We start from the raw sequence: 27,338 nt of genomic DNA, 5'->3' as shown, positions 1-27,338 counted from the left end.
ATACTGCTCCAGTGACCTGGCACATCCTGGGGTATGGGATGACAATGACATGGTCATAAATTATAAGCTGGTGATTTAAATCAGTGAGAGAATTTCATTTAGGGATGAGATTACCTGGTCTAAAAGTAAGCTGATAGTCACATGTTTGGAAAATAAAAGAAATGAAGGTTTTGTGACCAAATAACCTGAAAAGCTCAGCTATGCTGGAGGATAATTTACTCCCTGTGGGACTGGGTCATAGATGTGCTCATCACAGACATATCTGTCAATGGGACAATGTTTTATTATCAAACATGGTTTCCCCATCCATCACCCTGCTTCTTAAAATACCCCATTTAGTTGAGTGCTCTTCAGCACCAGTATCATTTTTAATGGTACAAGTTAGACCTACTCAAAGGTAGCATTTCCCCAGAAGAGGACATGCTAAGTTAAATTGTGGCCAGAATGAGCAATCTCCACTCATTACCTAGTTCCTGGTCTGATGGCTCGATGTTATAGCCATAGCCAATGAATGTCCGGACAGCTTCGCGAAGGCTGTCCCTGTTTGACTTCTTGGTACGCTCATCCAGTAATGCATATGGCACCAGGCGGGGATTTCTTTTGTTCTTCAAATCCTAGGCAAGGCCAGAGAAAAAAGGTTTGGAGAAAATACATTCTGTCTTTACAAATAGCTTGGCCCACGCACACATTCCCAGCAACAGTCCCTTCTTCCTTGTGAGTCTACCAGCTCTTCTCCCAGTGCTGGGATATTTAACAATGAACATATTTACTCTCGCTTTCTGGGCTGCAGTCCCACGTCTCCCAGTGCCCCAGCCTCGGATGCGCCCATGCAGTTGCCCCCACCACCAGCCACCTCAGCGCAGGCCACAGCAGCTGAAGCCAGCCTCTTGGAAGCCAGGCCACCACACCCACCACCTCTAGTAGCTCTCTGCTGCTTGCTCTCTGTGCCCTGTCCACTGGGGTGGGGGAGTGCTCCCAGCCCAGAGGCCCTCCCTCCCTCCGCAGCCTGGCTTGGGAAGCTGGCCTCATGCTGGGGCTACTATGCCAGCATGCCCACTCAGCTACTATGGGTGCGACTCGGGCCCCACGGAGGCCAACCTGGAGAACGTGGACCCCAGCTCTGCATCCGGCTGCTGCAGATGGCCTCGGTGGTCAACTACCACCTGCTCCTTCCACTGGCCCCATTGATCCCTCTCAGCACCAGCCATTTAGGCGAGGGTGGCCATTGCCCAGGGACATCACCCCTGGAGCGGCTGGCTGGGCCGGCCACGCCCCCCGGGTCGCGATGGGTCCCGGTACCCCAGGGAGGCTGCTGGCTGTGCCCGGCCACGCCACCGGGGTCGCGATGGGTCCCGGGACCCCGGGCGGCTGCTGGCCGTGCCCGGCCAAGCCCCCCCGGGTCGCGATGGGTCCCGGGCCCCCCGGGAGGCTGCTGGCCGTGCCCGGCCACGCCCCCCCGGGTCGCGATGGGTCCCGGGCCCCCCTGGAGGCTGCTGGCCGTGCCCGGCCACGCACCCCCGGGTCGCGATGGGTCCCGGGCCCCCCTGGAGGCTGCTGGCCGTGCCGGGCCACGCCCCCCCCGGGTCGCGATGGGTCCCGGGCCCCCCTGGAGGCTGCTGGCCGTGCCGGGCCACGCCCCCCCGGGTCGCGATGGGTCCCGGGACCCCTGGAGGCTGCTGGCCGTGCCCGGCCACGCCCCCCCCCCGGTCGCGATGGGTCCCGGGCCCCCCTGGAGGCTGCTGGCCGTGCCCGGCCACGCCCCCCCGGGTCGCGATGGGTCCCGGGCCCCCCTGGAGGCTGCTGGCCGTGCCCGGCCACGCCCCCCGGGTTGCCATTGAACCTGGGACCCCCGGGAGGCTGCTGGCCGTGCCCGGCCACGCCCCCCCCCCCCCCCCCCCCCCCCCCGTCGCGATGGGTCCCGGGCCCCCCTGGAGGCTGCTGGCCGTGCCCGGCCACGCCCCCCCGGGTCGCGATGGGTCCCGGGCCCCCCTGGAGGCTGCTGGCCGTGCCCGGCCACGCCCCCCGGGTTGCCATTGAACCTGGGACCCCCGGGAGGCTGCTGGCCGTGCCCGGCCACGCCCCCCCCCCCCCCCCCCCCCCCCCCCCCCGTCGCGATGGGTCCCGGGCCCCCCTGGAGGCTACTGGCCGTGCCCGGCCACGCCCCCTCGGGTCGCGATGGGTCCCGGGCCCCCCTGGAGGCTGCTGGCCGTGCCCGGCCACGCCCCCCCGGGTCACGATGGGTCCCGGGACACCAAGGAGGCTGCTGGCCGTGCCCGGCCACGCCCCCCCGGGTCGAGATGGGTCTCGGGCCACCCTGGAGGCTGCTGGCCGTGCCCGGCCACGCCCCCCCGGGTCGCGATGGGTCCCGGCCCCCCCTGGAGGCTGCTGGCCGTGCCCGGACACGCCCCCCCGGGTCGCGATGGGTCCCGGCCCCCCTGGAGGCTGCTGGCCGTGCCCGGCCACGCCCCCCCGGGTCGCGATGGGTCCCGGGCCCCCCTGGAGGCTGCTGGCCGTGCCCGGCCACGCCCCCCGGGTCGCCATTGAACCTGGGACCCCCGGGAGGCTGCTGGCCGTGCCCGGCCACGCCCCCCGGGTGGCCATTGAACCTGGGACCCCCTGGAGGCTGCTGGCCTTGCCCGGCCACGCCCCCGGGTGGCCATTGAACCTGGGACCCCAGGGAGGCTGCTGGCCGTGCCCGGCCACGCCCCCCCGGGTCGCGATGGGTCCCGTACCCCCGGGAGGCTGCTGGCCGTGCCCGGCCCGGCCCCCCCCCCCCCCGTCTCGATGGGTCCCGGTACCCCTGGGAGGCTGCTGGCCGTGCCCGGCCACGCCCCCCCGGTTGCCATTGAACCTGGGACCCCCGGGAGGCTGCTGGCCGTGCCCGGCCACGCCCCCCGGGTCGCCATTGAACCTGGGACCCCCGGGAGGCTGCTGGCCGTGCATACCACGCCCCTCTAGGGTTGCCATCACTCACCAGGACCCCCGGAACTAAGAGGATTTGGCGCCGCCATCTTGGTTTTCTCAATGGCCAGTTAGGCCACCCGGAGTCCCGCCCCCAGCCTCTGGCAGGCCCAATCATGGGCATAGCGGAGGTGCGGTCAATTTGCATGTTTCTCTATTATAATGTAGGATATGCTTCCTGACATGCTCTTTGAGCCCTCCAATTCCCTCCCTACCATGGTTCCTTTCATAGTGGTCTTCTTGCTTCTACACATGTGTAGGTTCAGAGACTCAGATATGAATGAAAATGAGTACACACAGCTATCCCTAAACTTCCCTGACTCTAATCCTGGTATTTACCAAGAGGAAGGAAGCATTTCAAGAAGAGAGTGTGCCAGATGGTTTGGAGCTGAAATCTGGCTCTAAACTCTTCCTAATTCCTTGCTGCACCCTGGCTCTTAGACTGCCTCCTGCTCAAGCTAAGAATCCTGGCTGCCCAGGAATCTTGGACTGATGAACTGAAGGAAGGGGGGCACATGATTCTGGGAAGGCTGGTTTGCCCCTCTCCTGCTTTAGTGTCCCCTCCTTTTCACTCTCAGTGGTAGATATGTGAGACCATTCCAGAAATACTGCTGAGCTGTGATGTTGATTTGTGAGAGCCTTGGAGAGGGCATGAAAGCTCAATCCTCCACAAGGCATGCAGCTAGACAGGGAGGGGATGAAGGCAGATGCAGCCAGTGGACACACACACACAAGGGCAACACAATCACAAGTAAACCAGACTAATAAAAGAAAGTAAGGCTGTCCTTCTACAAAATTGGAATTGTGCTGGGAGTTAATATCACTGTGATGATTATGAAGACTGTCCAGGCCCAAGATTCTATAAATAATGAATGAGTTGAGGCAGGGAGGACAGAATGCAAGGGAAGTGGCCATTTTCCAATCTAACACCCACCAAAATAATGGCATGTTGATGGAGGATCACATCTCCTAACTTTACCAGCAGGCCTGACCCAGCACTTCTCACCTGTTGAATGCCATAGGTCCATCCTTGTTTTATTCTGTCTTTTGCCCAGACATTATGTGCATTTTCTGCAAGCTTATCCACTAAGATTTCCTGAGAAGGTAATAGCTTCACATCAGACAAATCCAAAGGGGCTGGTTTATAGCCATTAGACATGATGTAGCTACAAGTAAACAGAAAAAAAATTATATTTTGAACAGATCTGTATGACTCCCCCATTCCAGATTTTAGATCAATAGCACACGGTAAGAAAACTCTGAAAACAGGGTTCCAGTCACAGCCTCTATCCTGTGGCTGAATGGATAGCTCAATTCTATTTCAAGTCAATCGATGAAGCCCCTCATCCGCCATCATTTTAGTCAGTGTGTGTCACAGACTCAAAGGAGACTGCTGAGGAAAGTGGATGGTCAGTGCAAATCCATCCTTATTTGTAATGAAACACATATTGCCCTACAAATATTGGGCACATTTAGCATGCTGTAACACCACCAGAAGCTCTTCCATCCTACTTTAAAACACAAAAGGTTCTAACCATATCAGCAAGGACAGGACCTTGAGCCAATGGTTTCTTATAAATCAGCAGAGAATGACTGTTCAGTCTTGGAAAGTTAAACCTTTACTTTGGGAATTAAAAAAAAATCATGGCACTAGAGAATCTTTGATCTTGAAGTGACCTTAGTGGTTAGGTGTCTGGTCCAGGAGTCACAGCCTCAAATGTCTTTACTTTAAAGGTGACGTGAAGATGAGAAAAAGCAGTATGAGTCCAGGTAGATGCATGTGTGAATGCAGAGGACAGTCACTGTAGAGTGACTCTCAGAGGAGCAGATGCTCATGGCGACCTGGAAATGTGAGTCCAGAGGTGCCCATGGCTTCAGGATCAATGAATGCCCAGACCAGGGCCAGAACCTATAGGTGATGACTTGTAGACCAAGGCTCACACTACACAGGAACTTCTAAGCAGGGTGAGATTCAGGGTCTATTGTAGGCATAAGATACTGCCTTTCCTCCACCTTTTCAAGATGCCTGATCATGAGCTAGCCAATATGCATTGATTGCTGGACACTGACTCCTGTAGCCTGGGCCAGCAGACTGCTCCTCCTGCTGCTGCCTCTTAGATGTGCTGCTCTCAGGCTCTGAGAGAGGAGCTTGGGAGTTTAACAGGGAAGAAGGGGAAGAGAAGCATTTGATTAATCCTGGCAATGCCCTGGCTCCGTAACTAATTATGACACCTGTGTGAATGTGTGAGCATCCAAGTCTGGCATATGAAGGAGGGCATGCAAGCGAGCCAGTGCATGTGCCCCTGAGCCATGTGTCTGAATGTGTGAGCCCATGTGACTCTGAATGTACAGGAGAGAGGAAGAGTAGGGCACATCCAGAGTTAGGGGCCAAATTAAATCTTGGCAGAGACGCCCATTTTCACAAAGAATTTAGAAGGCTGGCCCAATGTGAGAGCAGTGGATCCTTGCTGTGGCTACCAACCATTTTCAGGGTCCTGTGCCAACTGCTATTTATAGACCAAAGGCAACACATCCAGCAGAGAGTGCTGCATGTCTTGGCTCAAAACTAACAATAGTAGTGTAGATCTGGGCAGAAGGAACAGAAAAAGGGAAAGGCTGGAAACACTTGTACTTTCGCAGGCTCCTGTCTGGGGGTTTCTGTGCAGCCTGAGGAACTGGAGGAGCCACCCTGACCTGGTACTAGCAGTACCCGGGGCTGTCATCTGTCTTCGTGCATGGGCCTCCCATCCTCCCAGTTTGAAAACCAGACTGAAGCATTGAAGTCTTGGACCATTAAAAGCAATCACCTACTTTTTGGACAGTTTGACCTTCTTGAGATCCTCTTCAGCAGCTGGGTTAACATGAGCGATGTGACACCCCAAGGCCAGGAGGGTTCTGTGATGAACCAGAGGGAAAGATTAGGCTTAGCTGCAAATATAGGATAGCCAGAACCCTGTCCCACATCCCAGTTGATAAAAGCAGACAGCTGTCATTCATTTAGACCACTGGCTTACCAAAGCTTTTCTGTAAAGGGCTATAGTAAATGTTTAGGCTTTGTGGGTCATGTGTCTGTTACTCAACTCTGCCAGTCTAGAGCCTGAAAGCAGCCATGGACAATAGGCAAACCAATGAACTTGGCTTTGTTACAATAAAACTTTATTTATAAAAATTAGTGGCCAGTCAGATTGGCCCATGGGCCATAGTTTGCCAACTCCAGATTTAGATGATAGTAAGCATAAGAATATTTAAAAAGTTGGTTCATAATCCCACTTTGAGACATTTTTGAGTTTACAAATTTGAATTAGAATTGTATCCTGCTTCTCTGATTCCAGGGAACAGATAGGATCATAATGGCAATTCTGGAGTCAGCGAGTATTGACTGAGCACTCCCCATGCAGAGCCTTGAGCTGCACTAGTCACTGTGAGGAAGCCTCAGGGTGACTGAAGACATCACATATATGAGCCCCTGGCAAGGCACGATGACCCAGCATTGTTATGCCAACAAACCACAGTGTTAACCTTTTGCACTCGGATGTCTAGTGTGACTTGACACGGTTAGCATCGGTAGCAGCTCGAGAAAAAAGCAAGCGAGTGCAAAGGGTTAAAATGTTTTCCCCTGACAACTAGAGAACAGAAATACAATACACAGAGAACAGTTAACAAGCACCAAAAGAAATTCAAGTTGGGAGATACCAACTTGGGCTAAAAAATATAAAGTCTGAATTAGGCTTTTAATCATGGGTGGGATCACAGATTTTGGTTTTTATATTGAATTTTAGTGAATCAAACCATGTTTTCTCATTGGTTTTTAGAAGCACCTTATATTTTTTTCCTGATTTAACCTAACTACAAAAAGCAGTTGGTGCTTTGATTCTGGTTTTGTTTTTTTCCTACATTTTCCCTCTCTCTGGCAAATAGCAAATGGCCTCTAAAGAAATATATATGCTAAATAACAATGGTGGATGTGTCATTCACTCTAAATCCTTTTGTGGCATGAATAATCACCCTCTAATTTATCAGAATGGGTCAGGTTTTCCAGGCAAAAGACATGTCTTTGAAATTTAGTTATACGGCCTTAAGTCATCCACTCACTGTTTAGTCCAAATTCAATTCCACTGAACACTCACTTTAAGGTTTCAGTTGACATTTGCAGGTTATAATTCTTCTCAGTTTCAGGAAGCTTTGAAAACTCCACAAGGCAGGGGTGTTGCCTTTTATTGTCATCCCGTATCTAGGTGACAACATAAAGAATATAATTTAAGTTCGACAGCTGGCACTGCCTTGGAAAACAGAAAAAGACACAGTGTGAAACATAGCCCAGGTAATCTCTATCAGGCAAGGCAAAGACAGCTATTTGCTGATAGGCAAATAGATGATCTTCTCTCTAGTAAATGATTCAGTCCCCGAGCTGCCAGTGGCTTGTGCTCTGTGCATTTGTTTCTAGCCAGGTATCTGCATTCAGAACATACTTTTCCAGAGAAGCAATTTTACACATGGTAGCCATGCTCCTGCCTGGCCGAATTCATGGAACTGCCATGCTACTTAACGGCAGCATTCTTCAGGTCATGAAGGACTACAGAAGCTGGACCAGTGCTGTCCAATAGCAATACAAGGTCAGCCACAAAGGTGCACCACACTTGTGATTTCAGATTTTCTAGTAGTCATATTAGAAAAGAAGAAACAGGTGAAATTAATATGAATGATGTATTTAACCCAATATATCCATCATATTGCCATTTTAAAAGTAATTAATATGAGATAATTTATCAGATATTTTATATTATTTTTCATAGTACATCTTCAAAATCTGGCATTTGTTATTCTTACAGTGCATCTCAATTCAGACCAGTCACATTTCAAGTGTCCAGTAGCAACGTATGGCCTATGGCTACTGATTTAGTTAATGAATTACTTCATTCATTCAACAAATATTTGTTGAGTGTCTGCTATGTGGTAGGTAATGAGCTAGAAGCTAGGAGTTCAATGATGAGCTGGGATCTAGCCCCATGAGTAGATACAGTCTAATGGGGCAGGATGCAATAAAATAATCCTATATAATAAAAGGCTAATATGCAAATATACCAAACGGTGGAACAACTGAACAACTGAACAACCGGTTGCTATGACATGCACTGACCACCAGGGGGTATGCTAAGAACATGGTGGGCATCGGCCGTGGTGGAATGGTGCAGGTGAGTGGGGGCGTCAGACCAAGGTTGGGCACCGGTCACTGTGATCTGGGCAAGCCTCTGGTGGTTACTAAAAATTCTTTGCTCCCGCCCAGCGCTTGCACCTGCTGCTGGCACTGGCCCCACTTGTACCCACTGCTGGCACTGGAGCTGCCGCTTGCACCCGCTGCTGGCGCCTGGCACTGGCCCCGATTGCTTGGTGCCATCAGCAGGTGCGAGCAGCAACTGCTGGCCCTGATCACCCCTCAGGGCTTCTCCACCTCCCCCTGCTCCTGAGGGGAAATTGGGGCAGCAGCCGCCACTTGCATTCACTGATGGTGCTGGCCCCAATAGCTTGGCGCTGTCAGTAGGTGCTAGCAGGGCCGGCACCATCAGTGTCAGTGTGTGGGAGTGGCGGTGGCAGGAGAAGGGCTGCTGGCAGACAAGGTACTGGGGGCCATGGTGGGAGGGGCCAGGTGGGGTTGTGGAGAATGGGCCGAGACCCGTCCCTGTGACCACTGCAGCCTCGCGGCCCACAGTTCTTTTAAAGGTACATAAATTCATGCACTAGGCCCCTAGTAATAGAAATAAAGGTACAGTTGCAATTGTGCATAGTTCTCTACAGGAGAGGTTTATGGTGTTATAAGAGCATACAGCAGAGAGGTGGTTAGATTCAAGGAGAATATTTCATGGTAGCTATACCAACATACGTGCTAGAGTGCAGGACCCCTCACAGTAACTAAGCTGAACCATGCATAATTTGAGACTCTCAGGGTCACAGGAAGCTTCAGAACTCACCTATACTAGTACTTCTGCCTCAGACATGACCTTACAAATCACAGAACAAAATCAATTTTCAGCCTCAGTGAAAAAAGCTTTCTCGTTGAAAGAGGCTCCTTAACCTCCTCTGAGTGTCCATTAATCTAAGTGATACGTCTGAAAACCATATTAAACAGATTCTGATTCAAGACAATGAATCAGCTTTTTATCACCCATGCAGAGAGGACCACTTTCCTAAAAGGAAAGGGAGATGACAGGGCTCTCAAAGGTGCTGAGAATGGACCTCACTCGCTGTTCCCTGATAAAGGAAACCATCATTTGGCAGTAAAAAGGGAAGTAGGTTCCTGGTTTTGTCTGTGCAGAGCTGGCCTTCCCAGCACTCCTGACAATACTAAACCAATGACCAAACAAGCCTGCTGCTGAACACAGCGGCAGCTAGACAGGTGGTAGTCAGGAGCGAGTTTTAGCGCAAGAGGCTCCCTTCCTCATTCAAGTCTTTGGGGAACCCTTCCAGGTAACAAGGCAATCCAACCATCCACCTCGGCCTGGCCGCTGGAAGCCGTACCTTGCCAAAAGTCCAGCCAAGCTCTATTTTGTTCATTCCCCAAAGCTCGTGGATATTTTCAGCCAGTCTGTCTCGGATCTTCTCTAGGTGAGGCGGCAAAACCACCTAAAAGGAAAAGGAACAAGTGTGAAGTCAGAACTACAGAGTCAACTGTACTAAATCTACCATAATATCTCTATGGATCAGGTGTTCTAGTTGACTTACTACATGTAACCCAGGATTCTTTCCTCTCTTGGCTTCCTCTCTGCCCGTCTCCTCTCAGTCTTCTTTGCGTGTTCTTCACCTGTGAATGCTTCCCTGGGCCATATATCCCCTCTCCATGCTTTCTCCCTGGGAGATCTCACCTCCCCGTAATGGGTACTCCCAAGTAAGTACATCTCCAGTCACGGTCTCTCCTGAAGTTCAGACCCATTGTTCCAACTGCCTACAGGATTTTCCCACCAAAGTGAACTCAATATGTTATTCAAAGATAAATTCATTATTTTTCCTTTTAAACCCTTTTCTCTTCCTGTTTTTCCCCCCCTCCTCTTTTTGCTAAAGGGCTTCACCATTGCTTTAAGCCTGGAAGTCATCTTAGTGTCTTCCCTCTTGGCATTATCTGTTCCCCCACCCACCTCCCCTGCCTAATCAGTCATAAAATATGTCATGTTTATTCACTAAGCATATTTCTGAAGGGTTCTTTCCTCTACATCAATCCACCTCATTATTTTCTCCCTGGACCACTGTAAGAGCCTCATGATGGGTCCTTCCCATCAATCTATACTGCATACTCTGGCCAGAGTGATGAGTCTATAAAAACAAAACCACATTAAAACACATTCTTCCTGCATGTCTCCAAGTGTTCCTTGGCACTCCTAAGACATAGACTATATGTCTTAACTAAGTGTGTTTCTTTAGTTCTCTCATCACGGTCCTCCCAAACACATCCTTTCCAAACTTCTTGAAATTCTTCCAAAAGGTCACACTATTCCACAGTTTGGTGCCCTTGCATATGCAACCTTTACCTTATACTCACCATGATACACAAATGACAAAGACTCTTTCCTTGACCAAACTCTAGACAGGTACTTCTGAGCCCTTTTTTGACTAGGCTCCGTCCTTGGCCTTGCCTTCAAGACCCTAGTTTTAGAATCATGCTCAATCAGTTTAATGAGAATCTACTACTCTTGTTATCTGATCACCTTCCATATCTGATGATTTCTTCATCCCCCACCATTTCCCAGGTGGCAGATCACTCCCACCTGCCTTCAGCTAGAATCCTAGTAGATCAGGTTGGCAAGAATCCATCCAACCCCTGATATTTCCTCTTAGTAAATGACCATCATTGACCACCCCAGGCCCTACCCCTCAACCTGCTCCTTGGCTGTAAATCCCCATTTGTTCTCGCTGTATTCAGAATTGACCCAGCTCTGTGCTGGAGTTCCTTTCCCCTTATTGCAATAGACTCGAAGTAAAATTTGTTTTTACCAATTTAACTGCTGTCCAGCTCTGGTTTTAACACAGACATCCTCAATATTTATCCTTCTGAATTTAGCTCAAATGTCACCACCTTTGGGAAGTCTTCCACAATTACCTTCAGGGAGAGTTTCTCTGTGTTTTCCTGGAACTTTGCTTGTCTCTCCACTGAGGTTACAAACTGTGGGCCCCGCCCAAGTAGTTTCTCTTAGGCCCCCATTTTAGTTTTAGTTTACTACTACAATAATAAAACAAATTACAACTGTATTTGGATTTTACTGGTTAACTAAGATAATCTTTTTAAACCAAGTGCTCCTTTAACTGATTATAGTCTGGAAGTAGATTTGCACATCGGAGGAACCACATGCTTCGGTGAAAGAAGAAAATGTGGAAAGAGGCCTCCACATATAACCCAGATCACAATGTCAGTGACCTCAGCTGGTGACTACCTAGGACGGAGTAACACTGGCTTTATAACTGCCTCCTAGAGGTCTGGGGGCTGGGTTGCTCCGAGCTGGGCTCCTTTCTCTTCAGGGGCTGTGGGTGGTTCAAGCACTGGGCACTGTTCCTGTGTAACCACAGGGCTCTAGTTAGCGATACTTAATCGGCATATTGGTTAATGTGCCCCAGGGAGAATGGAGTTGACTATGTGTGAGTGCCTTGTATTTAACTTCTCCTTTGACAATAATTTCACAGGATGGTAGATTCTAATAAATGACAAGGTCTCCTTCCAGGTAATAAATTGTACCTTTCCAACGAGAGCTTCCCTGTTATTTTATTTCCCAGCCACATTTCCCTAGACACAGGGTCCATACCAATTCACCTTTGGGTCCTGGCAGTACCTTTCTGGCTTGTGGATCTACCTCTGTTCTTTGATTTCCAAATGTTCAATTCTGCATGTTTAGAAACTCTTCTCACTCTTTGGTCAAGCCCTCTTCTCCTCCCTCATCAAAACTTCCCCTCACTTTTAAAATATCTTTGAGAGGCCCCATTTGTTCCAATAAGCCTTTTCTGAGTAACACACACTGATCTGGTAATTTAGTAAGAAGGGCAGCACAGAGAAGCAGGAGTCATGCTCCTGTTCATGTTCTTCTCGAACTTGGGCACTAGTAGCCTTGTGTACACAGAAAAGCTAATTAGGTTCTTTGGTCCTCAAACTTCTTGTCTAGAATAGCCAGGAACCAGAACCAGATGATGGAGTCCTAAGATCACCCTCACAGACTCCATAGTTTCCCATCTACTAGTACATTCTCAACTCCAACTACTGTACTAGGTGCTGTACTAGGCTCTGTGAAGCAGGTGAAGAAATGCTACAGGTCCTGTTCTATGGGACCTCACAATTATGAGCTACAGGACGTGAGAAGAAAACTCATGAGCATGTGCACACACTGAATGTAACAGTGTCATACGAATTATATGAAAAAATGTGTGCTGAGACCTTCTACACACCAAAAGAGCTTTATGCCTCCAGACCATTAACCCAAGCACCTCAAAAACAAATTCCCTTTTCATGTATTTTCTCTAACGTCTAGAAAAATGATTTGAGTAGCACTGGTTTATAAGAAATACTGAAAGCCGTTTATGCCCTTTATCATAACATGTGAACCCATCTTTCTCAAAATATAGACCTTAGAAGGGGAAAAAATGTCCATTTATCAGCACTTTTAAAGCCCTTCTCTCTCCCATTTCTTTCAGTTTTATTTCCAACTATTTTCCTATATACTTCTCTTCTTCCCAGCATCCAGCCACATGGGAATACTAGTACTCATTACCACCTGTCCCTAGTTGAGTTTTTACTTCTAGTCCCTTACTTATCCAACTCCTGTGAATTCACCCCATCCCCATTTAAGCTTATTGAGGGCTCTGATTGAATTCTATCCTCTTTACACAGACTCTGAAACCACTCTTGCTGAAAGTGTGTCTAGCATTTCCTTGTGCATACTCTTAATTTTGCAGTTAAAACATTTAGACTTTAAAAAGTAATACATTCACTTTTTAGTTCTTCAACTTGGTTGTGAATTCCCAGATAATACCAAAACAGTTCTGCCTATGCATCACAGAGCCTAGTACAGTGCCTTGTGAGTAGCAAGTGCCTAACTTGTCCATTAGTTGAGAAATCCTTAAAGAGCTCAATCTACGCCTATGGTGGAAACATGAAGAATAACAATGGTTCACATTCTATGACAATTCTATAGACAACAGAGAAAGAATGATGTAGCCCTATTACCTCATCCTCGTGGGTTGTCTCTTGTTGGCAGATTGAACCTACCTGACTGGTGTCTATGGGGCATGGGGTGAAAGAAGCCTGGGAGAGGAACTGGGTGGTTCCCAACAGATCTCTAATTCCTTCAGTGTCACGTTTATATTCTTTGACAGGCTCCAGTCTCATCTTTTCTTTTGGAAGCAAGGCTTCATAGCAAGGGGCATAGCCAGAGGGAGGCAGAAACTTAAATTCCCCATGACGTCCACCCATCAGGAAACGTACTCTGTGTCATTTGGAGAGACCAAGAAGAGAGAGGTTAAAAAATATCCCAGTCCAAATACGCACAAATTCAAGCTCAGTTTCCCCTACACCCAAGTTATTTTGTGGGAAGTGACTGGATTCAGACTCAGCACAGCAAACATCCTAAAGTGTGAAACAAAAGCAGTGGACAGAGGACTGAGTGTGGTCCTTAGTTGACCATGTCAGCCACGTTCTTAAAAGTTAGTTTGACTGTTAATATCACTAGAGTAAAAAAAATCTATACTCTAGTAGATAAATCATTACTACACACATTATCACTAGAGTATTAAAAAGAGTAACAGGGATGATGATATTATTCTCTAAAAATAAGATTGGAATCAGTGCATGAGAACTTTAAGTCTTTTAATCTGAGGGAGATTAGTCACACATCAATGAAAGGAAGGACGATATAAGTACCTGAGGAAAATAGGAAATTCTTATTTTTATACGAAGGCAAAGGATTTAGTAGCACCAGAGTATTAAACACAAATGGTATACATGCCAGGCAACATTAATAGAAATGATACACTGCAGAAGCTGCAGTTCTCCAAAGCAGCCATATGAGGGCGACTCTGAGGAAACATCCTCAGGTAGACGCGGCCAGAGAGGCCAAATGGGAACAAAACGTTTGCTTATTAGAGTCCTAGTGCTTTTCTTAGGGGCACAACCACCCTGCTGGTCTCCAAGCCAGATTCCCTGGCTCCCTTCACCGGTGCCTGGAGGGACCTCCAAAGGAAGGAGGAAGGACAGTTGGGGGCTCATAGTAATGGCAGGCACTAATTACCATGTGCTGAATCTTTTTCAATATTTTAATTCAGCATTCTGGCTGAATTTCAGCCCCAGATCTATAGGTTAGGTCAGCATTAGGGTTGGATCCCAAGGAGGAAAGGGTGAAAGTGAACCATTTCAAAATGATATTCACATGCTCCTAAGTTAGCAACTAGAAATACAGCTTTTCCAAGTCAACTGCAATCATGTTAAATTGATGGGGAAATGTGACTGAAGTTTTAAGTAATGAAAACATGGTAAGGTGTGCAGCCCTGCAGGGTCAACAATAATTTCACACAGGAGAAATCAATCCATACACATAGCATCTGCACACAACGCTCACCCCCTCCACTTAACCACCATTTACTGAGCTCCTGGGATTTTTGCAGTGTTCTCCACACTAAGGATTTAGCACTGAACAAAGCACAGAGTAGGCATCCAACTAGACAAACAGGTCTAATTTCTTATTGGGAGACATCCAGTGAGGGAATAAAAAGGGAGACAAAATAAGTTGGGGAAGAGAGTTGCTCCTAGATTGGAGTCAAGGAAGGCATCTCTGAGGAGGAGACATATAAGTTAACCCTTAGGCTGAAGGGGAAGATAATGAGTTCAAAATCTGGAGGAATAGCATTCCAGGCAGAAAAAAACATGTGCAAAGGCCCCGAGGTAGACAGAGCTTGGGTAGAGGTGGTATGGTGAGAACATGGAGCGCCCGAGGGGCAGAAGATGAGGTGGGAGGTGGCAGGGCTAGATCAGGCAGGGTCTGTGAGCCATGAGAAGGAGTTGAGATTTTCTTCCAGGAGAAACTTCTGAGGGATTTTAAGAAAAGATAAAAATTTTCAAGTTGCTCTATGTAGACAGGCCTGGGGAACAATTTGGAGGCAATTGCAGGCACCTGACACCCATCTAGTCACAGTGAGAGATGAGGGTGGGTTTGGACTGGGGTGATGATGGCCAACATGGAAACAAGCAGCGCGATCCCACTTTAGGGGGAGGGAATTAGGAATGTTAGGGATTGCTGATGGAGTGGGCATATTGTGTGAAGCGAGGTGAGGTACATAGAGGAAGGACTGCGACCCAGCAAAACTCTCCACTAGGCCTCACTTCCTTCACCTGAAACATCCTGGCAGGGCAGCCTTGCAAGAGGAGTCACAGTGTGGGCTGAGTCATTGTGACTGTGGAAATAGCCTGATTGTGAAAATGGAAAATAAAAATCTCTCCAAGTGAGAAACCTTAAGGTTTTTTTCCTTTCCAACACAAATACATTCTTTATCCCAACGTATTTTAAGATTAATTATAGAAATATGAATCCTCCCACTTTGCCATTTTAAAGTACTAAACCACAATGCTATAGAGTCAGCACCACAATTATTCCTTGCACATGTTCCTACATTAAATGTTATGCAACAGGGCATGATCTACATATATTAAGAATATGAACAATGACATTAAAACAAAATTGAGTCATTAGCCTGCAGTGTTACTAATTTCGTGAACCTTCAGGAAATAATGACTAAGCCTTGCAACCATTTGTTGAGAACTTCCCAATCCATCCGTAACAGAACAGACTGTGTTACTGACATGTGGAAACCATGGGGTAAAACGGGATCTTTTTGAACAAGAAATGAGTGTGGGATTTTTTGCCTTTCTCTCCTCATTGAGCATCCTTCCTGCAAGAAGCTGAGCTGGGAGCTTGTACGGCGGGTGTGTTCTTTGTTACTCGGAACTTAATTATTCTTGAGCTCTCTTGCCAGTTCTGTTTCGTTTTAAAATTTCTCTTACGTTTTAAAATCGGCTGTCTTCTTCTGGAAAGGTAACAAATCAAGAAGGGTGGAGTTCCATGTAGCAGTAAGGAGAACAATACTTCCTGCATGTATATTCAGTTATTAAAAGGAGAACGATAATGAAGATAAATCTTAATCTTATCTCCTGTAATGGCCACACAAACTGTAAAATGAAAAATTTACATAGCCAGTAATCAGTGTTTACTGCTTGCTGAAGCATTGTCTTTCAAGCCATTAAGCTATGCTTCAGTGGGTGGCAGGATTGGTCTTGGGTTGCTTCCAAGGCCTGTCAGACGGGAGCCCAGCTCCCAGCAGGTGGGACTGGACAGGAGCTGGCGCCAGGCACACCCACCGTCTGAGGCTCCTTCCCTCGCAGCTCCTTCCCTCGCAGCCCATGAGGAGCTGCCCAGAGACTGTGGGATGGGCTCCAGCAAGTCGCCACCACTATTGGGGGTCCTCCTCCTCCTCCTCACTCACTCACTGGCTCGCTCAGGGAAATCCAGACTGACCAGGTCGAAGGAAAGAACTAGGGATGAAATGTAGGTGTGAAGGAAATAATCAAAGGAAAGGAATGAAATGGCTGAAATCCACTTTATTTGAGGATATTAGGATGGGCTCCCCTCTGTCTCAGAGTTTTAGCAGATCTCCCAAAGGAGGACAATTGAGCGAATGCCAATTTTTTCACATCCTGGAGTGAGGTGCTGAATCAACTACAGAGGAGCTCCCAGTTCTTTTAGCTTCAGCTCACTGTGCACCTCCACAGGGATAAGCAAGGTAAGGAATTCACACGGAGAGAGAGAACTGTCAGGGAGAAAAGGAGGTGAGGGCTTCAAGGACCTACTCAGAAACTTCACAATTGGCCCCTGAGGCTTAGTAAGAGACACATTTGCCTGTGACAGGGCTGGTGGTGGGGAGAGAGAAGGTGGGAGCGGGGAGGGGAGGGAGAGAGCTCATGGGAAAAAGGGAGAGAGAGAGATGGGGCCAAGGAGTGTGCCTCTGGAAGGCCAGATAGAGAATCCAAATGAGCCAGCTGTCGGCCATCTCCAGAAAGGCAAATTACTGAATAGAGATCAGAAACCCAGGGGCTCAGGAGGTGGGAGGCCTGGGAAAAATGCAGAGGGAGGTTTGGAGTCAGAGGGAGCAGCCAACACAAGTGCAAAGCTTGTGTCAAAAGAATTGACGTGTCAGAAGCTTCCAGCTCGAGGCCCTTCAAGAAAACTACAGAAGGCCCCAGAAGGGAAAGAGGAAGCCGTTGCACAGCTGCTACACAAAGGTCTGATGCCACATGACAGCCTCATCAACTCCAGAGGACCAGCCCTTCCCCCAGCCATCTCACCCCCTGGGCTCAACTCTAGAGGGTCTGAAACAGGGAGGAGCTGGCTAACTGGGAGGAGCTGTACCAACAGGGACAAGAGGCCGACCTCAAATGTCTGGCCAAGTGGGGGAGGGCTCAAACTGGGTACAAATCTGGAGTTTTTATGTTCACATACATGGAGCTTTTAAATTACTGACAACATTGTTCTTGTTCTTAAAAGGAATAATAAGGATACAGAATCTGCCCAAGGAGTCCAGAGCATGGGTTTGAAGAGGTTAAAGGAGAAACAACCAAGTTACACCCCCCTAGTCTACTCCTGTCAATACATCCATTATCTGGCACTCAATGTTTGTCTTTGCAATCCTTTACCTCATTCATAAATGAGAAGTTTACAATTAGAATGTAAGTCTCTCTCTTCTAGGTGTATTCTTCCCTGCTCCTTGGGTTCCACGGACTCTCCCAGCATCACAGAAAAGGTCAAAGTTTTAAAAAAGATAATTTAAGAATAGATTTCTTAATTAAAATTAGTTATTCTTTATCCTCAGATTTTTCTCTGCATTAATGGATTTTAAAATCAATTTCATTAATCAATTTAATCTCTTCCACTAAAGCACTTGTGTCATCTTCTGGGGTCCTTCCCATGGCGCAGACACTCCATCAGCTCTCAAAGGTTTTTCTTCCTACAGTGATTACAGGAAGCAATTGTGTCCTCAGATTCCTCCACCTCAGAATGAGCAATAGCTTCAGTAATGGCCACCTGGGAGTACTGAAGTTTCGGGATGTGTGGAAGAATTTTCTATTTACTTGACGGATTTTGAAAATAGAGCAAATTGTATTGAAAAATCCTCATGAGCATTTTCATCTTTTGAGATTTGTGCGTTTTTGCTTGCCAGTTTGCAGAAGAGATGAGAATACCTATTGCAAATATCCAGATTTGAAAGACTGACCCATGAATAAAAAGTACAGTAAAAATCAAAGCTTTGCTGTGCTCAGAAAGGGCTAGGTTTCCTTATTCACAGGTTACTAGCAATCATGTGAAGACACTTTAGTCTTAGTTACTCTTACATGCTACTGACTCCCTCCCAGAGAGTTGGGATTGTGTCCCAAAGAACAAAAGGATACAGACTGTGGTTAAGAGGAGAAAGACTTAGCAAGCTTTTGTTGACCTGAATTCAACTCATAAGTCATGATTTGTAATGGCTTCTTTAGTCCATATTGCTTAGACCGGAGACCAATCTGAGTTATGTTACATTCCCACATTCATATTTCTTCTTGGCCAGTGTTCGATGAAAGCCCAGGGCAACCTAGCCAGTGCTCATCATGTTCTTCACAGAAGTATATTTATCTCAGCAATAATTTCCACAGCATTGACCACAGCAAGCTGGAAATAACTAAGCTGTTGGTTACCTGAGTTTCAGCCAAGTCCGTAGATACCAAGGGAAAACAAACAGCAACTGCAATACCAACCATCTTTGGATATTGTTGTTTTTATAAATTAGCAAGGGCTGGTAAAGAGTTATATAAGATGATAACATAATCTATGGGGAGTTTATAGATATAACATATACTCTACTACAGCAGCAATTTTCAACCTTTCTCATCTCATGGCACACATAAAACTAATTATTAAAATTCTGCGGCACACCAAAAATGTATTATATTTTTTGCCGATCTGACATAAAAACAGATATAATTTTGACTCATTCATACTGGACAGCTATTGTTGTGTTGGCTGTGTCATTTTTTAATTTGACAATCTAAGGGAAAAGAGGTCAGTGCCCCTCACTAAATAGTCAGGTATTGCATGTTTTAAAATTCTTATGGCATGCTGGTTGAAAATCACTCTACTACAGTGACTAATTCATCAGTTTCCTGCAAAACAAAATGTAGTGCCCAAATTTCACTATATCCTCAGTTTCTGCATAATGCTCCCCAGGTGGGTCATGCCATGATGCCATTTGGTAGGGTCAGACCACCTTTTAATAAGGGTTTCCTGGCATCTAAGTAGCTGAACCTTTTGGGTGGGCTCCAAGGTACATATGCCTCATCCCAAATTCTGTCCTCTATTGAACAAGGCTGTTACACCAAAGCCCTGCTAACTAATCACACTGGTCACAAATCACACCAGGAAGAAAGCTAAGAAGGCATATTCATAATAGAAGAGAGTACGTATTGATGTGCGGATTTTGTTAGTAACTACTCATGCTGCCTTTGACTTCACTGTGGGTAAACCTAATTGAAAAGATTTTTGCTTTTTGATGACTGCTGGCAGGGACATCCTAATCAGGTGTTGTTATTAACAAGACAGCTTGTAATTACAAAAAAAAATGCGGGGTCACCAAGATAAGACTTCCACCTCAATAAAGACCATTAAATAGGAGGCAATGGGGCTGTAAAAGAGAAATCTAATTTAGAAGCCATACAGAAGTTAAAACTGAGGCAATTTCTAAGTTCTTCTCTGATGGGAGAGGAATCTTCCTCTTGATGGGCAGAGCCTTGCATCTTGCCGGGAGAGACACTACATAACAGGCAAAATTCTACTCTATTGGGTAAAACAATAATTTGTTTTCAATTTTATTATTAACACATTTATTTTCAGTAAGATCCTTTAACTTGGAGTTAAGATCCCGGTTTCTCTTTCTAGCTCTCTGCACAACTGAACTAAAGCAGTAGAGGGGGAACTGCTGTGTTCCAGTACAAATCACACCTCACCAGCTGATGTGACAGTCAGTATTAGGACATCGATCCCATTTGCTCATAAGTGAAAATAAACCGACATAGGACCAGCACTGACCCTGACCAGTGACACCATGTGATGGAGTGGATGTACTTCAGCGAAAGGTATTTCCCAAGAATGCAGGCCAGCTGCGATCCATCTCTTCTCAGATCATATCATGCTCTGAGAACCAAAGACAGAAATATCTCAGAGGTGATATTTTCCTGACAGAAAGGAGGCTTGAGAGACATCAAGCCCCTGGCGTCCCACTGGAGCTTGCTGAGTTGCAATAAGCAAGAAGCTCTCATAACTAAGGTGTTAGCTTTTCAAGTCAGCACATTTGCACAGTTCAGTTTCTTAAATTCTCTCAGCAGCTGTGCCTTATAAATGGGTGAGCCATCTCATTTTTCTCCTCTGGGAACTCTGTTTCTCTCTCTCCCATGCACGGAGAAGGCTGCATGATCTACTAACCGAGGGACAAGCTGCTAGAAAGATCTACAGGTGGATACCTATCAGTCACCTATTTCTTCACTTGCTAGCTGCAGTTCCTTGCCAAGAAAATATTTTTTAAATCACCCCCCCCCCCCACCACCACATACACACCAAAAACACACACATTTAAAAGTCCTATCTCATAGCTCTGAGGGAGATTAGATGGGTGAGTTAATGATTAAAAATCATTATGCAGCAGGCAAGATTGGATGTACTATTCTCTAAACACAGAATATTCGGAAAAGTCCATTAACCAGCAGACTGGAAAAGACCCCTCTGGAGAGATTTGACTTCTAGCTAAGTGCTTCTCTCAGATGGGAAGCAAAACCCAGTACATGGGGTGTGGCGAAGATAAAGACAGGAGGGGCACTAGTGCTGGGCCTCCACGGCCATCCATCACCAGGCAAATGCCGGCCTGGGCACTGACGGCTCAGAGTCAGCAGGTTCTCCAGGAGAAGGCACTGAGTCCACAGGTGGACGGCCCAACGCTCTTGCCTTGTATTTAGATTTCTATTCATTCTCTTTATTTTGGGGGAATGGAGTGGGATGATGAGCAATGAGGCTTACACTGGTTTCCCCCAGCTGCCAGGGGGTCTTTGTCCAATCAGCTTCTTTGTGCTTATAGTGCCTATACCTTTCAATATGCTCCTTGTTTTTTCTACAGGCTCCTAAGGATACCGACGAGGAATGATATGTCACACCACACATATGAAGGGAGAATTGGCATGAAATTCTCATGGAAATATCATCCGCACAGAGAAACACAGGAAACAACTCCCAACGTTTAGAATTTAGTCCCCGGGGCTAATGTACAATCCTCTTGCTAAAATCTGTGATAAGTAAATTTACAAACCTAGCAAACTTTTACTATAGTGGTTCTCCTTTTCTTACAAGAATAGACAGGAATGATAATATTTAATTTCAATATATTATACCCATCTATATGAGAATGCTTATAAATATGCACGTGTGGGTTTGTGGGTATGTATGTGGCTATTGTGTCACTAGGTGTGTTTGCAAACATACATTACTGTATATCAGGCGTCCTCAAACTACAGCCCGCGGGCCACATGCGGCCCGCCGAGGACATTTATCAGGCCCGCCGGGTGTTTTTGCCGTTTTGTTTTTTTACTTCAAAATAAGGTATGTGCAGTGTGCATAGGAATTTGTTCATAGTTTTTGTTTTTTTTTAAAACTATAGTCCGGCCCTCCAACGGTCTGAGGGACAGTGAACTGGCCCCCTGTTTAAAAAGTTTGAGGACCCCTGCTGTATATACTGTATATGCTTGCAAATATGTGTCAAATTCTAAAGGCTGAATATCATTTTTAAAGGGTAATGTTTTATTCCTAAATAGTTTATTTACTGGAAACTGGACAGAATTTTTATCCTCTATTATAATATGTGAACATATCTTGATTTATCAGTCTGCAGGAGGTGCTGAGGCCTATCGCAGTGCTGTCACTCTGGAAATCCCATCACTTGGATGCTGGGAGCTCTGTGATGGCTTTTTTGTGGTCCCACAAAAACTCTGCTCTGCACAACTCTCCTCCTCTCATGGCCCTTTCCAATGGTTTCCCTGGAAACCACAGTGATCCTAACTAGTTTCCTGCTCAACTGATGGTGATCTCCTTAAGAGGCAGGAAGCAAGATGACTAAGAAAATTTTGGGAAAAAAGAGTTAAATTAGGATCTTGCCTTTCAGATGTTAAAATGTATTGTCAGACTGAAATAATAAAACATCCAAATAGTGCAAAGAAGAGGGAGAGCAATGAACACAATAGTTAACAATACTATGTAGACAATCAGCATGCATAGTACAAGTCCAATTTAATGTAAAAATATTGAGATGCATAAATAAAAGGGTAATGTGATTATCTCTGGTGGTATGATTATGGGGTCTTGCTATTTTCTTTAACCTACATTACTTTTGTAAAAGGGAAAAACAAAATAGAAAAATTATGTATTCAAAAGTAAATCACAAACTGAGAAGAATATTTGAAAACTATAAGGCAATAGTTTAATAGCCTTAATATATGTAAAAATGGTTCCAAAATGTATACCAGAAAGGCAGAAAACACAAAATTAATGAAGATATTGGTTAAAATAATACATGAAAACAGTAAGCATAAACAAGCTCAACCACATTGCTAATCAAATAGAAAATTAAGACTTTAAGATACAACTGTCTCAAATTAGCAAAGATGAAAAATAACCAATAACAGAAAAAGTTCACGAGGATCCATTCAGTTGGGTGTTCTCATATGTTGCTTTAAATGATACTCTAGACCCAATCCTTTATATGAAAAGTTTGGAGCTGTGTATTAGACTGCAGAATTCTTTAGATTTAAAGAAAGAAAGAAGGTTCATGTAATATATTAAAAAGTTCCTATAGTCAAGTGGGCAGCTGTACCCCATAATCAAGTACATTAATATTTCTATAGTTAAACATGTAAATATTCATAAGATGTGAAATAAAGGAAAGACTAAAAATAGCCTCATTTTTGTTGCTGATAGTTTTGCCACAAAATGAGTTTAGTTCAGATTTTGTGGTGAAATAAATCATAAAAAGTTTATGTTTCTCAGAGCCTTTTAGATTTCAAAATTATTGATAATAAATTCCAAACTGTTAAAACAATCTTTCTGAAAACCTATTGGCCACATAATTATAAACTTGGACTTCAAAAAGTTCATTCCTTTTGACCTACTTGTACGAGGCACTAAATAGAAATGCAGACAAAGCTATGCTCAAGGATGTTCATAATAATTTATAATGAAATGAAATCAGCATGAAAGTATAACAACAAAGTAATGGCTATATAATGGGAGAGCCAAATAAAAGGATATTATGTGGCTATATAAATCGTGTGCAGGAGGATACTTAATGACTCAGGAAAAGACTCATTACTTACTCCTGAAAGAAAAGTAATCAAGACATAAAACTTCAGATTTAGGGGGATGTCAATTAAAAATATACACACATATTTGTAGAATAAAAGATTTGAAGAAATCAAAATATCAAGAGATTATAGCTCAATGATGGGATCATGGGTGATATTTATTGTTTTATTTATGACTTTTATCTTTTAAAATTTTTATAATGAGCATGTTATACTTTTCATAATCGTTAAAGTAATTTTCTACACAGGATTTATATTATTCATCTTACTATTTATCTGAGGACATTCTATAACCCATGTAGTAGGTATGTGTTCCACAAGTATATATGGAGTGAATCAATGGCTTTGCATTGCTCTTCCCTTCCTGGGAGAGTTTGGCTTGTGGTGCTGAAGCCCTGAAGGAGATTTCCACGCTTCCAGCTCATAGGAGTGGTGGGAGGTGGGGTAATGGCTACTCTCCATGAGGTCACGACCATAACTTACTTGACACCTGCTGAAAAGCTCACCACAGGGAAGAAGAGCCCATCTGTGTTGAAGTTCTCAAACATCCCCTGCACAGGCTGCCCATTGATGCGGAAAGAGATGCTGGGCACCCCTAGGTCCAGGCAACAGCTCACCACGTCGTCTGATTTCAGGAGGTGCTGGTTGATGGAGGCCACAGCTCTAGGAATGCGGCCTGGTGAGCAAAGAACAAGAAAAAGGTGTGTGGGACTCTAGAGCTAGAGGAAATGCTCACAGGCCACCTGTGGGAGGTGGGAGGTAAGATGGCACACAGGAGGTCTGGACATGCTATTGCATTTGAAATGCAACCTGGCTTTCTGAAACAGTGTGAGATGAGCAATGAGAAATGACTTCCTAAGATGGTGAGTGGGCAGTCTGAACAGCATGAGTCTCAGAGGAAATTCTCAACCTGCCAGAAATGAGAACAAGCAAGAATTCAATCTGCTCTATGCGTGCTCAGATTCTGGCCTGGTGTCTGAAATAATGGACAGACTGCCTTTTGGTGTGTGTGTGTGTGTGTGTGTGTGTGTGTGTGTGTGTGTGTGTGTGCTCACTTGACCAAGGTCACACAGTTAGTAAGTGACAGAACCAAGACTCAAGCCCAGGTAGTCTCGTTCTAGACACACCCCTTACCTGCTACACACTACTGCCTCTTGAGTGGTATATAGCATATCAGTCATTCGTTTCATCAAAAGCATAGGAATAATAATGGTACCTTAACAACTATTGACAGCCATGAGGGAATCACTATACCCATTTTACAGATGTAGAAGCTGATGTTTTTGGTAAAAATCACAGGCTCAGGTTCATGTAGCAGGTAAGGACTTGGAATTAGAATTCAGCCCTCTGTGACTTCAAGACCTCTTGCCACCCTCACCCCCATGCCATCTTATTACAGAGCAATTGGAAGGATACCCACCTTAAGTGTGGGTGCAGGACTCTTCCAATTTGTTAGGAGCCTTGGAAGCCCTCACAGGGGTAGATATAGCCACTTTAGTATTGGATGCAGGAGCCATCAAAGTCAAGAACAGCAAAGCCATCTAGCCATTACACTATGTGGCAGAGTTAGCTTATTTGTTTTAAAGAGTTTTACTACCTCAGATAGGCAGAAAAACATAGTTACTTATACTCTGTATTGGTGACTTCCTTGTTGTTGTTGCATATATTTTTCATAAGATGATTTTGACATTTCCTGACCTAACCTAATGAGAAAATCACCTCTTGCTTTTCTGTCACACCATCCCATTGTGGAAGTTCTACAAGTAAGTTATCATACCCACTCCCCTCCGCCCCCAAGGTTTACAGTTTTTGGGAAGATTGCAACGAAGCAGCAGAAGTTAGGTGTTAAAATGAGGTCTTAGAAGAATTTATAAAATGTATCTTGTTTCTTGATTATAGCAGTAATACATGTTCATTACAAATGTTTGTCAGATGTATAGAAAAAGTAGAAACAAGGAAAAAATGTAACTCAATAAGAAATGCTTCTACTCTTTCATATATATACTTTTCATCCAAACTGGGATATTTAAGAACTTGTTTTTACTACTGATTAGATTAAAAACATTTTATTTATAATGAAACGGTCATTAGAAACTGAATTTTAATGGCTTTATACTATGCCATGAAAAGGTAACCTTTAAAATCCCCTTAGGATGTGTGTTGTTTATAAATTTTACACATATATCTATGCTATGTAATATTTCTATTCTCAGCTTAGAACTATTTAAACTTTTGATTATTTAATGTTTTGTTGTGGTTACTGTTTATTAGTGGTCACTGTTATTCTAGTAATAGATTCTAAACTAAGCAGTGGATTTTAAAATAGTAAAACTGCTACACTCTCCTTAATAAATAAAAAGAAAAAAATTAGATGCCCCCTTCTGGTTATTTTGGGTGATTGGCAAAACCTTATCGTATATACCCCCCACTTCCCACAAACAGTAATGAGCCCAGATACTGTGCTTAGGGTTGGGGATCAAAGACAGAAGACCCAGTTCCTGCCCTGAGAAGCCCATCATCTACTGGGAAATAAACATTCAAATAAAGAATTACAATTCAGTACAAATACTGGAATAAAGGAGATGACTTCTGGAGGTAAACGATATCAAGTTGACTTGAAGAATAAAAGGTTCACTACATAAAAGGGAAAGAAAAGAGCATTCCAAACAGAATGAATGGCTTATGCAAAAGCAGTGTATGACATATATTAAGTCCTCACTTAACATGGAGCACAGGTTCTTGGAAACTGCAACTTTAAGTGAAATGACATATAAAGAAACCAATTTTACCTAATGTACATGCCCAAATTGTCCCAGTCTGAGTGTCCTGAGATAGAAAGGCATGGTCCCACCTGTGCATGAGCTGCTGGATAATCTCTGGCCACTTGCTGCCCTGAACTGGAATAGTGGGTTAGAAAATCATGATCTTACTTTCTTATATGTATAGCTTACATTTATTTCAATGTTTAATATTTTAGAAGTGCTTATTTAGAAGTTTGATGCTTTTGTGACCAGAAATGCTCTAGAACTTAAACTCTTGTTTATATCAATTAGCCTCTGGTGAAATTGATCTCATTTATCTAGTGAACCTTTCTTTCTTCAAGTCAACTTGCCCCATGCTCCAACTACCAGCCAGAGTGTGTGGGTTTGACCCTTTTCCAATGTCCCCATTTGACAAGGCTGAGTACTCTTAGCTCCTTTCATGGAGTTTAGATATCCCAGGTCCCAGAATCCTTTCTTCCTTATCACAGTCAAGTCCACTAGGAAAGGAATCTGTGATATCAAAACTCAGCAAACCTGTTATATTGTCTCATTCTTGAGATTTTTTTATTTTCCCATTAAAAACAAATATTTCTGCTTCAATCGTTTCTTTTTCTATCAGGATAATGTCTGGGAAATATCACTGAACAAATCCCAAGAGATTTCTGTGAATTTGGGAAAACTGGAAACGAATGGAAACGCTAGATTGGACAACTACCTTTAAAAGTATCCAGATCCTTACTGGGTAAAAATATAATTTAGAAGGACCTTTACTTTTCTGAGAACATTTCAACTAGGACATGAGATTGCTTTTGTACATTCTGTGCTATAAATCCGTTCTATCTGGAGGAAGCAACTGCTAACCTTGTGAGGGGTTGCAAGGCTCCAAATGATTCAGAAGGGCCCTGCGCCCCATGTTTAAAAAAGATACTTATTCTTCCAAATTCTCTCTAATGAAGTGGCATGGGGTGGGGAGTGATCTTGAAGACACAAAAGGCTGAGTCTGAGTATAAAGCTCCAGTCTTTACCTGCTACAGAAAACTGGACCTGTGATTTTACTAAAAAAATCAGCTTCTATATCTGTAAAATGGGTACAGTGATGCCTCCATGATTATGTCAATAGTTATATGTAAGTTACATTATTCCTATGCTTTTGATGAAATGAATGACTAATG

General features: G+C 45.0%; 1 protein-coding gene across 1 annotated transcript in view; it reads right to left on the bottom strand.

Annotated features, from left to right (window-relative positions):
* The window catches only part of RYR3 (ryanodine receptor 3), a 393,437-nt gene that overhangs the window by 211,795 nt on the left and 154,304 nt on the right, over window positions 1–27,338 (bottom strand). Inside the window, exons 21-27 of the mRNA XM_054715636.1 lie at window positions 23,888–24,080; window positions 13,199–13,415; window positions 9,475–9,579; window positions 7,089–7,192; window positions 5,773–5,856; window positions 3,968–4,127; window positions 467–614 (exon numbers count right to left, since the gene is read on the bottom strand). Coding sequence (XP_054571611.1) covers window positions 467–614; window positions 3,968–4,127; window positions 5,773–5,856; window positions 7,089–7,192; window positions 9,475–9,579; window positions 13,199–13,415; window positions 23,888–24,080 — 1,011 coding nt within the window. The remainder of the gene's footprint in view (window positions 1–466; window positions 615–3,967; window positions 4,128–5,772; window positions 5,857–7,088; window positions 7,193–9,474; window positions 9,580–13,198; window positions 13,416–23,887; window positions 24,081–27,338) is intronic.

This window comes from Eptesicus fuscus, chromosome 5, assembly GCF_027574615.1.
Source record: "Eptesicus fuscus isolate TK198812 chromosome 5, DD_ASM_mEF_20220401, whole genome shotgun sequence".
NCBI lineage: Eukaryota > Metazoa > Chordata > Mammalia > Chiroptera > Vespertilionidae > Eptesicus > Eptesicus fuscus.
Note: the sequence above shows the minus strand (reverse complement) of the source record. Positions and strands in the feature narration are given on the sequence as shown.